Genomic DNA, 12687 nt, shown 5'->3' with positions numbered 1-12687 from the left:
AGGCAGATTGCCCAGCCTGTCTTCAAGGTCCCTGTGGGTGGATTCAAACCACCAGCCTTTTGGCTAGTTAGTCATTTGCGCCACCCAGGAATCCATGCATTGTGTTAGGCAGTGAATTTCAGATGAATAAAATGTATCTTCTTTAAAAGTTCAAAGTTGCGTAATCCCTTGGTTGGATAGAATGTAAGGATGCCTGGTGGCGCAGTTGGTAAAGCGCTCAGCTGCTACCTGAAAGGTCAGTGATTTAAACCCACCAGCCACTCAGTGGGAGAAAGATGTGGCAGTCTGCTTTTGAAAAGATTTACAGCCTTGAAAACTGTGTGGGGTAGTTCTTCTCTGCACCTTAGGGTCTCTATGAGTTGGAATCGAATCAACAGCAGTGGATTTGCTTGGAATACCATATAATAAACAAAAAGTTTATTAAATTCAACAACAAAAAAATCAATCCATAGGAATAGTTCAGAAAATACTTATTTTGAAAGAGTGAAAAACTGCAACATTTCTCAGCCTCCTCATATTACCATGCATAAATTACATTTGTATTTGAAAGCAAGAGTACTTTAAAAAAAAAAACTAAATATACAGTACTTATAATTTTTTATACAAGGACTTTTGTGAGATCAGTGGCCACAAACATACATTTGAGGCATGTAAATATGAGATACTTGAGTGGTTGTTTAAATTGCTGTAATTTATTTCTCTTAAAGAAATGAAAGCTATACGTAGTGTGAAATCTTGCTTTTTATTTGTCTTTTTAAATATCGAGTTTAAAATTTCTCCTTTAATACCACTGAGAAATCTGTTAATTTTACCTATATTATATAAGTTTACGTTGTTTAATAAATCCTAGAATTTAAATCTTGTGTACATCCTGACTTTGCTTGACCTCTGGGTATGGGCCTGACATAAGAGAATAGTCAGAATTGTCTAGGTTAGAGATTTGTAGGTCAAAGGAATGAAGAATCCTGATGATAATAAGTAGATAAATATACAGGCCCTTAAGTCAGGTAAACGTGAGTTCAAATCTCACCTCTCTGGCCTGCTAGCTGAGGGGCCTGGCTCATTGTTGCTCCTGTGCTTTTACTCACACTGCCGCCTGAAGTGTCCTTTCTTTTCCCCTCTGCAAATCCAAGTCATAAAACCTCTCCAAAGCTCACCTTCCCTCTCACTTTTCCAGAAATCATTCTCTACCCATCTAGCATGCAGAGATCTTCTTTTCTGAAATATTCAAACCCTTGTAGTTTGGTCCCTCAAGCATAGGAGCTATTTATATGTTATATTCTTAATATGACTCTCCTCTCCCATGAGGAACTGTAATCTCTCCAAGGAAGGTTCTGTGCATGCTGCTACTTTTCTAGACTCTTACCTTCATAACATCAGGATATATATCAATACTATCATGGATTGAATTGTGTCCCCCAAAAATGTGTGTCAACTTGGCTGGGCCATGATTCCCATTATTGTGTGCATTGTCTACCATTTTGTCATCTGATGTGATTTTCCTGTGTGCTGTAAATGCTATCTCTTTGATGTTAATGAGGTAGGATTAGCAGCAGTTATGGTAATGAGGCAGGACTCAGTCTACAAGATCAGATTTTGTTTTAAGCCAATTTCTTTTGAGATATAAAAGAGAGAAGCAAGCAGACAGACAGGGGACCCCTCATACCTCATACCACCAAGAAAGAAGCACCAGGAGCATAGCGCATCCTTTGTACCCAGGGTCCCTATGCTGAGAAGCTCCTTGACCAGGGCAAGATTGATGACAAGGACCTTCCCCCAGAGCCCACAGAGAGAGAAAGCTTTCCCCTGGAGCTGGCACCTTGAATTTGGACTTCTAGCCTCCTAGACTATGAGAGAATAAATTTCTATGTGTTAAAGCCATCCACTTGTGGTATTTCTGTTAGAGGAACACTAGATAACTAAGGCAGGCAACTTTTACCACATACATATTTTAAAACCTTTCCTCTTTTGCTTTATTCTTACATTAAATGTATTGGATGTCTTCAATATTTGAGGATACTTCTTTTTTCTGCATGAAACCTGCCCTTCCTGTAAGATTGCCTTAAACCAGGTGATCTTTTGTGGTATATAATAGGTTGGGGAGGTGGAAAGAATAAAGACAGGCAGGCTATGACAGCTCTTTCACTCTGGGAAAGGATTGTGTCTCAGGAAGGAATTGTCATGAATAAAATTAATGAATGATATTCTAGAATCATGCCATTTTCTTTCACTGCATTCTCGGGCATTGCCCTTTCCAGATACCTTTCTTCGTCAAAGATGGACAGAGTGAGCAGTAGAGCGACTTTAACAGTGCTGTTGTTGAGTCAGTCTTGTCTTCCTCCAGTTGGTGAGCAGACAGTTGTGCGGAGCTTTCCCATTGCCTCCGTCACCAAGGAGAAGAAGATCACAATGCAGAACCAGGTACAGCAGAATATGCAAGAAGGACTGCAGATCACATCAGCATCTTTTCAGGTACTTAAGAAAGGGAGCCATTCTTCTATTGAAAGATTGTCAAAGATTTAATGTTGTGGCCATTTTCTTTGGTTAGAAGTTAGAGTATGAGGATGAGAAGGACCAAAGGATCTGGGAGGGTAATCTTCAGCTGAGTAAACTCAAGAATAGTCTTGGGTTTAGTCCCTCATTTCCTGAGCCTTTTAGCCAATTCCAGGTACCAACAAACTGTCATTCTCTAGTTATCTTAGGAACTCAAACACACACAATTGGCTTTTGTTCTCTGTCAAATAGACAGATAAAGACCTTAGATAAAAAGCAACTCTTTTGGCATCTGTATCAGAAGGAAATGACCTTTGGCTCTTCTGTGGAAGAGAGAAAACTCTGAGAAGCATGTACAGGCTAAAGTACTATTGGTACTAACTGAATCCAAACCAACCAGTTGCCATCCAGTTGATTCTCAGTAGAACTGTATGTCAGATTAGAACTGTGCTCCATAGGGTTTTCAGTGGCCGATTTTTCAGAAGTAGATCACCAGGCCTTTCTTTTGGGGTGCCTCTAGGTAGACTCAAACCACCAACCTTTCAGTTAGCAGCAGAGCTCATTAACCATTTACACCACTCGGACTCACTAACTGAATAACCCCCGATAAAACAAGGTTTTTTCCAGAGGCTTGTGAACATATCAGAATTTGTGGCTTTACTTATGCAAACCAGACACTAGAAGAAGTAATCTTTTCTTAGTTTTTACTTTTTAAAAAATTTTTCATTCTGTGATATTTTGCTTTTCCTATTCTTCATGATTTGTCTCTGTCTTCTCAAATTTCCAAGGACTCCAATTCTTGGCTCATTCCCTCCGGTCACGGTCTCACTAGTAGCTCCCTGTGCTAATTGTGTGAAACGTGAGGTGATGATCTTTAGGCTCCAGACCTTCTCCCACCACCTCAGGGCAGTCATCCCCTAGGAATTTCCTCACTGTTCCAACTGCCAAAGAGCTCTAAATTACAACGATGCACAGCTATATTGGTTAGGATTCTAGTTGAATTGAATTATTTTCTTCTTAGATTTATAGTATCTCCAGGTAGAAGGAGACCTTATTAGGCCAAATTCCCCATCTAGAACCAACAGCCGAGAAATGAGAAGGGCATGTTTGCTGCTTCAGCCACCACAAGTTAATTTCTCCATCCTTTCTTAGAAGAGATAGTCTTAGAGAAACCCACCTTCAAGATACATGATTCATCTTGCCAACCAACCATCTATGGCAAGTAGACCTTTCTGAGCCTCACTTTTTTTTATTTTTAAAAACAAAAGATCGTGTTGAGTAATTTCCAGGGTCCCTCAAGTTCCAAAGTCTTCCATTTAGTATTGTTATTTTCTGTTATTTCAGTGATTTGGGCACAAGTTCTCTGGAAATCCTTGATGCTTCTGATGTATTTAATCTCTTTTGTCTCTAGTTGATTAAAGTAACATTTGATGAAGAAGTGAGCCCAGAAGTAGTAGAGATCTTTAAGAAACAGCTGATGAAGTTCCGGTATCCTCAGTCCATTTTCAGCACCTTTGCTTTTGCTGCTGGACAAACTACCCCACAGATAATTTTACCCAAACAGAAGGAAAAGAATACCTCCTTTCGGTAAGAGGAAAGAAAGCCTCTTAATTTCAACTCTCCCATGTTTGACTGTCTGGGGAATGTGACCCATTCTTTTTATCAGTATGTAAGTGATTGCTGTTTTTGTTTGCCATTCTTTCAAGCCCTTTGGGCCAAGTTCATAAAGTTATGGCACAAAAGCATTGATGTATGTAACAAGTTTCAAAAACTGTGAGAGGCTTTGACTGTCATGTCCATTACTCATGGTGCATATTCAGAATGTGAACTTCTGTTTTTTGTTTTTTTTTTATTGTACTTTACGTGAAGGTTTACAGAGCAAACTAGTTTCTCATTAAACAATCAATACACATTTTGTTTGGTAACACTGATTGCCGACCCCAAGACATGTGAACACTCTCTGCTTCTCAACCTTGGGTTCCCCATTACCAGCTTTCCTGTCTCCTCCTGCCTTCTCATCCTTGCCCCTGGACTGGTGTGCCCATTTAATCTTATTTTGTCTTATGGGCCTGTCTAATCTTTGGCTGAAGGGTGAACCTCAGGAGTGACTTCGGTACTGAACTAAAAGTATGTCTGGGGGCCACACTCTCAGGATTTCTCCAGTCTCTGTCAGATCAGTAAGTCTGGTCTTTTTTTTCTTTTCTTCTTTTTTTTTTTTGAGTTTGTATTTTTTTCTACATTTTTCTCCAGCTCTGTACCGTACCCTCTATTTTGATCCCTGTCGGAGCATTCGGTGGTAGTAGCCAGGCACCATCTAGTTGTACGGAACTCAGTCTGGTGGAAGCTGTGGCAGTTGTGGTCCATTAGTCCTTTGGACTAATCTTTCCCTGTGTCTTTAGTTTTCTTCATTCTCCCTTGCTCCCAAAGGGGTAAGACCAGTGGAGTATCATGGATGGCTGCTCACAGGCTTTACAGACCTCACACACTACTCACCAAAGTAGGACACAGAAGATTTTCTTTATAAAGTATGTTATGCCAGTTGAGCTAGATGTTGCCCAGGACCATGGTCCCCAGAGCCCTCAGCCCAATAATTTGGTCCCTCAGGGAGTTTGGATGTGCCTATGGAGCTTCCATAACCTTGCCCTGGTCAAGTTGTGTCAGCTTCCCCAGTATTGTCTACTGTCTTCCCTTCACCAAAGTTACCGCTTAAAAACCCACCATTTACCTATTGTCTATTGAGTGTTTTTCCATCCCCATTTCTCCCCTCCCTCAAAACCATAAAGATTGTTTCATTTGGCTTGTAAACCTTTTCATGAGTTTTTACTGTAGTGCTGTCATACAATATTTGTCCTTTTGTGATTGACTTATTTCACTCAGCATAATGCCCTCTAGATTCATCCATGTTATGAGATGCTTCACAGATTCATCATTGTTCTTTATCATTGTGTAGTACTCCATTGTGTGTATGTACCATAGTTTGTTTATCCATTCATCTGTTGATGGGCATCTAGGTTGTTTCCATCTTTTTGCTATTGTAAACAATGCTGCAGTGAACATGGGTATGCATATGTCTGTTCATGTGACGGCTCTTATTTCTCTAGGATATATTCTTAGGAGTGGGATTGATGGATCATATGGTATTTCTATTTCTAGCGTTTTAAGGAAGTGTCATATCGTTTTCCAAAATGGTCATACCATTTTACATTCCCACCAGCAGTGTATAAGTTCCAAGCTCCCTGCAGCTTCTCCAACATTTGTTACTTTCTGTTTTTTTGACTCGTGCCAGTAATGTCAATGTGAGATGGTATCTCATTGTGGTTTTGATTTGCATTTCTCTAATGGCTCATGATGGGGAGCATTTCACCATGTGTCTGTTAGCCACTTAAATGTCTTCTTTGGTGAAGTGTCTGTTCATATCCTTTGTCCATTTTTTAACTGGACTATTTCTCTTTTTGTTGTAGAGGTGTTGAATTTTCCTATAGATTTTAGAGATTAGACCTTTTTCAGATTTGTCATAGCCAAAAATTTTTTCCCAGTCTGTAGGTTCTCTTTTTACTCATTTGGTGAAATCTTTTGATGAGCATAGGTGTTTAATTTTTAGAAGATTCCAGTTATCTTGCTTATCTTCTAGAGTTTGTGTATTGTTATTTATGGTTTGTATCCTGTTAATGCCGTGTATTAGGGCCTCTAGAGTTGATCCTATTTTTTTTTCTTGTGGTATTTATAGTTTTTGGTTTTATATTTAGGTCTTTGATCCATCTTGAGTTAGTTTTTGTGTATGGTGTGAGGTATGTGTACCATAGTCATTTTTTTGCAGATGGACATCCAGTTTTGCCAGCACCATTTGTTAAAAAGACTGTCTTTTCCCCATTTAATGGGCTTTGGGCCTTTTGTTGAAGATGAGGTGACCTTGGGTGGATGGATTTACATCTGGTTTCTCGATTCCGTTCCATTGGTCAATGTGTCTGTCCTTGTACAAGTACCAGGGTGTTTTGACTAAGGTAGCTGTATAATAGTTTCTGAGGTTAGGTAGTGTGAGTCCTCCCACTTTATTCTTCTTCAGTAGTGCTTTACTTGTCTCTGGGGCCCCTTTCCTTTGCATATAAAGTTAATGATTAGTTTTTCCATCTCTTCAAATAATGATGTTGGTATTTGGATCAGAATTGCATTGTATTTGTAGATTGTTTTGGGTACAGTGACATTTTCACAATGTTGAGTCTACCTATCTAGGAGCATGGTATGTTTTTCCATTTATGTAGGTCTCTTTTGGTTTCTTGCAGTAGTGTTTTGTAGTTTTCTTCGTACAGGTCTTTTACATCCTTGGTTAGATTTATTCCTAAGTATTTTATTTTTTTAGGGGCTATTATAAATGGTATTGCTTTCCTGATTTCCTTTTTGTAGTTCTCTTTATTGGTGTATAGCAATCCAACTGACTTTTGTGTGTTTATCTTGTATCCTGTCTCTCTGCTGAATCTTTCTGTTAGTTCCAGTAGTTTTCTTATGGAGTCTTTTGGGTTTTTTATGTATAGTATCATATCATCTGCAAATAGGGACAGTTTTACTTCTTCATTACCAATTTGTATGCTCTTTATTTCCTTTTCTTGCCTTATTGCTCTAGGTAGGACTTCCAGCACAGTGTTAAATAGGAGAGGTGATAATGGGCATCCTTGTCTTGTTCCTGTTCTCAAGGGGAATGATTTCAGCCTCTCTCCATTAAGAATGATGTTGGCTGTTGCTTTTGTATAGATACCATTTCTTAACTTGAGGAATTTCCCTTCTATACCTATTTGATTGAGAATTTTTATCAGGAATGGGTGTTGGACTTTGTCAAATACCTTTTCTGCATCGATTGAGATGATCATGTGATTCTTCTATTTTATTCATGTGGTGGATCATGTTGATTGATTTTCTAATATTGACCCATCCTTGCATACCTCGTATGAATCCCACTTGGTCATGGTGTATTATTTTTTGCTATGATGTTGAAATCTGTTGGCTAGAATTTTGTTGAGAATTTTTGCATCTATATTCATGAGAGAGATAGGTCTGTAATTTTCTTATTTTGTGGCGCCTCGTTTGAGTATCAGGGTTTTGTTGGCTTCATAGAATGAATTCAGAAGTATCCCTTCCTTTTCTATGTTCTGAAATAGTTTGATTAGTAATGGTGTAAGCTCTTCTCTGAATAATTTGGTAGAATTCTTCAGTGAAGCTACCTAGACCAGGGCTTTTTTTTTTCGTTGGAAGTTTTTTTATTGCCTTTTCAGTCTCTTCTCTTGTTACGGGCCTGTTCAGAATTTCAACTTCAGTTTGTGTTAGTTTGGGTAGGTAGTGTGTTTCTAGAAATTTATCCATTTCCTCTAGGTTTTCAAATTTGTTGGAGTATAGTTTTTCTTAGTACTCTGTTATTATCCTTTTTTTTTTTTTTTCAGTTAGGTCTGTTGTAATGTCCTCCATTTCATTTCTTATTTGGGTTATTTGCATCCTCAGCTGTTTTTCTTTTGTCAGTTTGGCCATTAGTTTGTCAATGTTGTTGATTCTTCCAAAGAACCAACTTTTGGGTTTGCTTCTATTGTTTTTCTTTTCTCTATTTCATTTATTTCTGCTCTGATCATTATTATTTCCTTTCTTCTGGCACCTATGGGCTTCTTTTGCTGTTCTCTTTCTATTTGCTCAAGCTGTGTAGCTAATGTTTTGATTTTGTCCCTTTGCTGTTTCCCAAAGGCTTTGGTGTGATGTGTTTTCATTCTCGTTCGATTCTAGGAATTTTTTGATTCCATCTTTGGTTTCTTCTATTACACGGTGGTTTTTAAGCAAGGTGTTAATTGAGTTTCCATGTATTTGATTTTTTTCCTTGCCCTTCCTGTTATTAGTTTCTACTTTGGTGGCATTGTGATCAGAGAAGATACTTTTATTATCTCAGTGTTTTGGATTTTATTGAGGGTTGCTTTGTGGCCTAAGATGTAGTCTATTCTGGAAAACATTCTGTGTGTGTTGAGAAGAATGTGTACTTTGCTGCTGTTGGGTGGAGTGTTCTGTATATGTCTATGACATCAGGTAGGCTGATTGTGGCCTTTGCATGTTCTTCATCTTTGTTGAATTTCTTTCTAGATGTTCTGTCCTTTGGCAAGAGTGGTGTGTTGAATTCTCCTACTATTATTGTGGAATTGTCATTTTCTGTTTTCAGTGCTGTTAGAGTTTGTTTTATGTATTTTGGAGCCCTGTCATTGGGAGCATAGATATTTATTATGGTTATATCTTCATGGTGGATTGTCCCTTTAATCATTATATAATGCCCTTCTTTGTCTTTTATGGTGGCTTGTGTTTTAAAATACATTTTATCTGAAATTAGTGTTCTCACTCCATCTCTTTTTTGGTCGCTGTTTGCTTGGTACATTTTTTTCCATCCTTTGATTTTTAATGTATTTATGTCTTTGTTTCTGAGGTGTGTTTCTTGTAGACAGGATATTGATGGGTCGTGTTTTTTAATTCATTCTGTCACTCCCTCTCTCTTTATGGGTGCATTTAAGCCATTTACGTTCAGTGTGATTGCTTATAGGTGTGCATTTATTACTGTCATTTTTGTGTGTGTGCTTTTTTTTTGTGGTGCTGACATTTTCTTTGTCCCTCTTACTCTCCTGTGCTTTACCTTTTGTTTGTAGATTTTTTGTTTGTTTTTCATTTTTGTAGATTTTGTGTTTACTGTGACTTTATGTTTTTCTTCTTTATTTTGATGAGTAGGTTTGTGAACTTTCTTTGTGGATACCTTGAAATGTACTTCTTTCTTCCTGAGTTTGAACCATTCTTTTATTATTTGATATCACCCTGACTTCCTCTCCATTCGATAGTTCTATACCTACACCATTTATTGCCTCTTTTGTTATTCTCACATTGTTGTCATTTACAGATTGACTTCTCTGGTTCCCTGTTTTAAATCTTTTAGTTTTGTTTTATGCTTGAGAGTTCATTACCTAGGTTGGTATCTGGCTGATGCTGTCTTGTGTATTCCATGTGGTGCTTGGTTGAGTTCTTTATCCCTTCATTTGACACTTAGGTTCCAAGACTGATGTTTGTATCTGTTTTACTTAGTTTTTCAGGTCATTGCTGTAGAGGGAGTGCTGGTCCTTCTGCTAGCACCACGTTGCCTCTGCCTCCTGTTTTCCCTTCTTCTGTTACGTAATCCCTTACACTTTCATAAATATCCGGGCTCGTGTACAGTTTGGCTTTGATCCAGAGATGGGAGCCCTTATTTTTTTTTTTTTTAATACAACTTCAAACTTATAAAAAAGTTACAGTGGTAGAAAGAATTCCTGTATATCCTTTACCCAGATTCACCATTTGTTTATATTTTGTTCCATTTGCTTCATCATTCTCTCTCTTACACATTTTTTCCTCTTTCCAATAATGCCTCTTTGTCCTTAAATACGTCAATGAATATTTCCTAAGACAAAGACTTTATCTTACATAAACACAGTACGTAATCAAGACCAAGAAACGTAATTGATATAATACTTTTATCCAACACAGAGTTCATATTCAATTTTTTTAATGATCCCAATGATGTCCTTTATAGCTACTTTTTTTTTCTTTCTTTCTTTCTTTCTGATGAAGGCTTTTGGAAATTTATGTTGAAATTTTTGGATTTTAGTTATTATAAAATGACAGTTATTTTAAAATTCTCTTCAATCAGTGATTATAATATAGGGGCTCAAGCTTCTGTTCATTTTCATCATTAACTAATCGCCTGGAATTTGGGCATCGCCCAGTACAAATTAAATATTAGGGAGAGCTTTGCAGACTTTGGGGAAAGAACCTTTTCCTTGTCTTTGTGGGGCAGATTGGGGATTATAGAAGATTTCAGGTTCTAGACAATGTGTCATTTCTCAATTCTGTAGCTGGCCACCTGTACCACTGTTACCTTGTAAGCAAAGGAGAATATCCAGGTATAGGCACGAAGGGCCTCCTAGGTGTTTATAACAGTGAGCCAAGCATTTTTCTTAGTACTATAGAGTCACAGAGAAGCCTAAAATATTTGTTATTTCTGTTCTCTGTGGAAGAAGTAAAGCTTTGTTTGTATGGTGTTTTAAATTTAGAAACTGTCAGAAATAAATACGTACATACATATTATACACACACGCATAATCAGGCCTGTAGCATCCAGCTGCAAAAGAGGGTACAGCAATTTTAAAATTTAAAACATTGTCGAATTGCCTTGAGTTTATGAATCAAAGGGCTTAGCTCTAGCTGGGAAATTTTTTTCAGAAATCCCACTTAGTTTATTTTAAGTTACACCTGAAGTGATTTACAACAGGCTTAATTTTGGAAATATCAGCATTTTACGATTTCTAACAGTTATCTAAAACATCTTTCATAACCCCCAGGTTTACATTTCAGATGACTAAAGAAAGGGTCTGATAAAACTATTTGACAATAAAAGAATAATCAAAAATAATCTTACTCGAAATCTTCACTTCAAGCTCATTACTCAGGAAATAGCTTCTTTGTTTAGTTCTCTGGGCTATAAATACTCTGTACCCAGATTTTTTATCAGCAAGAAAAGTAAACTATTTGAGTGAATAAAGTACTTTTAGTCTAATTGATTTGCATCCTAGTTTTCCTTTAATTAAATATGATTCTCAAAAGGGTGCTAAATTTCTTAGTTTTATCACTTCAGAAAGGGAAATAATATTATTCTTTTCCATACCTCAGATATTTAGCTAATTAGAGGCAAGACAATATTTAAGAAAAAAATAAAGGTGTTGCCAACTATAATTGCCATACAATGCCAAAGAAAGGCCTGTGTGCTAGTGGAAAAGAGTTTGAATCAGTGGCAAGGGAGGCAGGCCAGCTTTCCATGCAAGAAGACTATCACAGCAAGGTTTGTGGGAATTGTGGTGGAGGCATATGGCGTGGATAACCTGGGTGGGGTCAGGCATGGTTTACCAAAAAGCCAAACTGAGGTGTTTAGATTTGGGATGATAAGTAGTCTGTGTTCCACTCTAGGGTCTTGCACTTTTTTGCCCAAAGCAGTGTCTTGGTGTCAGTGGTGTTTTATAGAAAATTAGTTTGAAAGCCATATAAAATTTGATCTAATGAAGGAGAGACTTCATGAAGGTCTAAATAATACTAGCAGCTGCAGAAATGGAGAAGAAACAACTTGAGCTGTGTAAGTATCAAAAAATTGTAAATGGTACCTTCATATTACATTGGCATTCTTTTTTTTTTTTTAACTTGTAGCACCTTCTCAAAAACAATTGTGAAAGGTGCCAAACGAGCAGGGAAAATGAAAATTGGGCGTCAGTATTTATTGAGGAGAAGGACAGGGACAATTGTAGAAGAGAGAGTGAATCGTCCTGGATGGAATGAAGAAGATGATATATCTGGTATGTAAGAACCTTTTTTTCTATCTTTATTCTTTCTTCTTATAGGAATAAGAGACTGAAGCTTGTAAAGTTGCACTGAAACTTAACACAAAAACCTAGATCTCATAAGAAAATTTGACATGCTTACCAGCTTCTCAGAAGTGAAAAAAAGACATTATTTTCCCAATGTTCCGTTTCTCGCCTAAGATTTTGTTAAATTTTAATTCTTTACTAAATCCATAGAGCTGTTTGACCATTTTTTGTGGGTCTCATTAAAGGGAAAAACAAGGAAACTCCACTGCTTAAGAAATGTAGCTATAGGGTAGTCCTCTGTACCTTATTCTTATGGAATTGGAATAAGGATATTGAATATTCTTATACTGAAGATTTGGGTTTTAGTAAGAACATCATGGGTGCATTTAATCAATATGGGGGACCTGAAATGAAGGAATTCCTAGGTGATAGGAAAAAAATGTCCACTAAATATTTAAAAGGACAGGATTTGTGAAGCTGAGATGCCTCTCAAATGGGAAAATAGAGGCTGAAAGCAACAGCAAAATGTCTTATTTAATGATTGTTCCCTATTCTTAACCCAGTAGCTAATGTACTTGTGGAGTGAATACTAGGGAGAATCAGATCTAATAGGAGGAAGAATGAATGCTACTGCACCATTTTTCCTCTGAGGATCTTAGAATTGATCACCAGTGTTTTCAAAGGTACTACTAATAATAACAAGAAAACGTTTTAAAAAAAGAAACCTCAATTCTATAGATATCACTGGCTAAAAGGTCTCCATTTCCAGTAGCTGGAATAAAGAACGTGCGTCTCATTTTAT

At 37.3% G+C, this 12687-nt stretch overlaps 1 protein-coding gene across 7 annotated transcripts in view; it reads left to right on the top strand.

The window, feature by feature from the left end:
• The window catches only part of SBF2 (SET binding factor 2), a 519656-nt gene that overhangs the window by 434016 nt on the left and 72953 nt on the right, over positions 1-12687 (top strand). For all 7 annotated transcript variants that reach the window (XM_049890356.1, XM_049890355.1, XM_049890357.1 and 4 more), the window contains 3 exons: positions 2345-2472; positions 3905-4080; positions 11728-11873. In XM_049890356.1, the coding sequence (XP_049746313.1) occupies positions 2345-2472; positions 3905-4080; positions 11728-11873 (450 nt within the window). The remainder of the gene's footprint in view (positions 1-2344; positions 2473-3904; positions 4081-11727; positions 11874-12687) is intronic.

The sequence above is a fragment of the Elephas maximus genome, chromosome 7 (assembly GCF_024166365.1).
Source record: "Elephas maximus indicus isolate mEleMax1 chromosome 7, mEleMax1 primary haplotype, whole genome shotgun sequence".
NCBI lineage: Eukaryota > Metazoa > Chordata > Mammalia > Proboscidea > Elephantidae > Elephas > Elephas maximus.
This window is presented reverse-complemented; position numbering and strand designations above follow the sequence as displayed.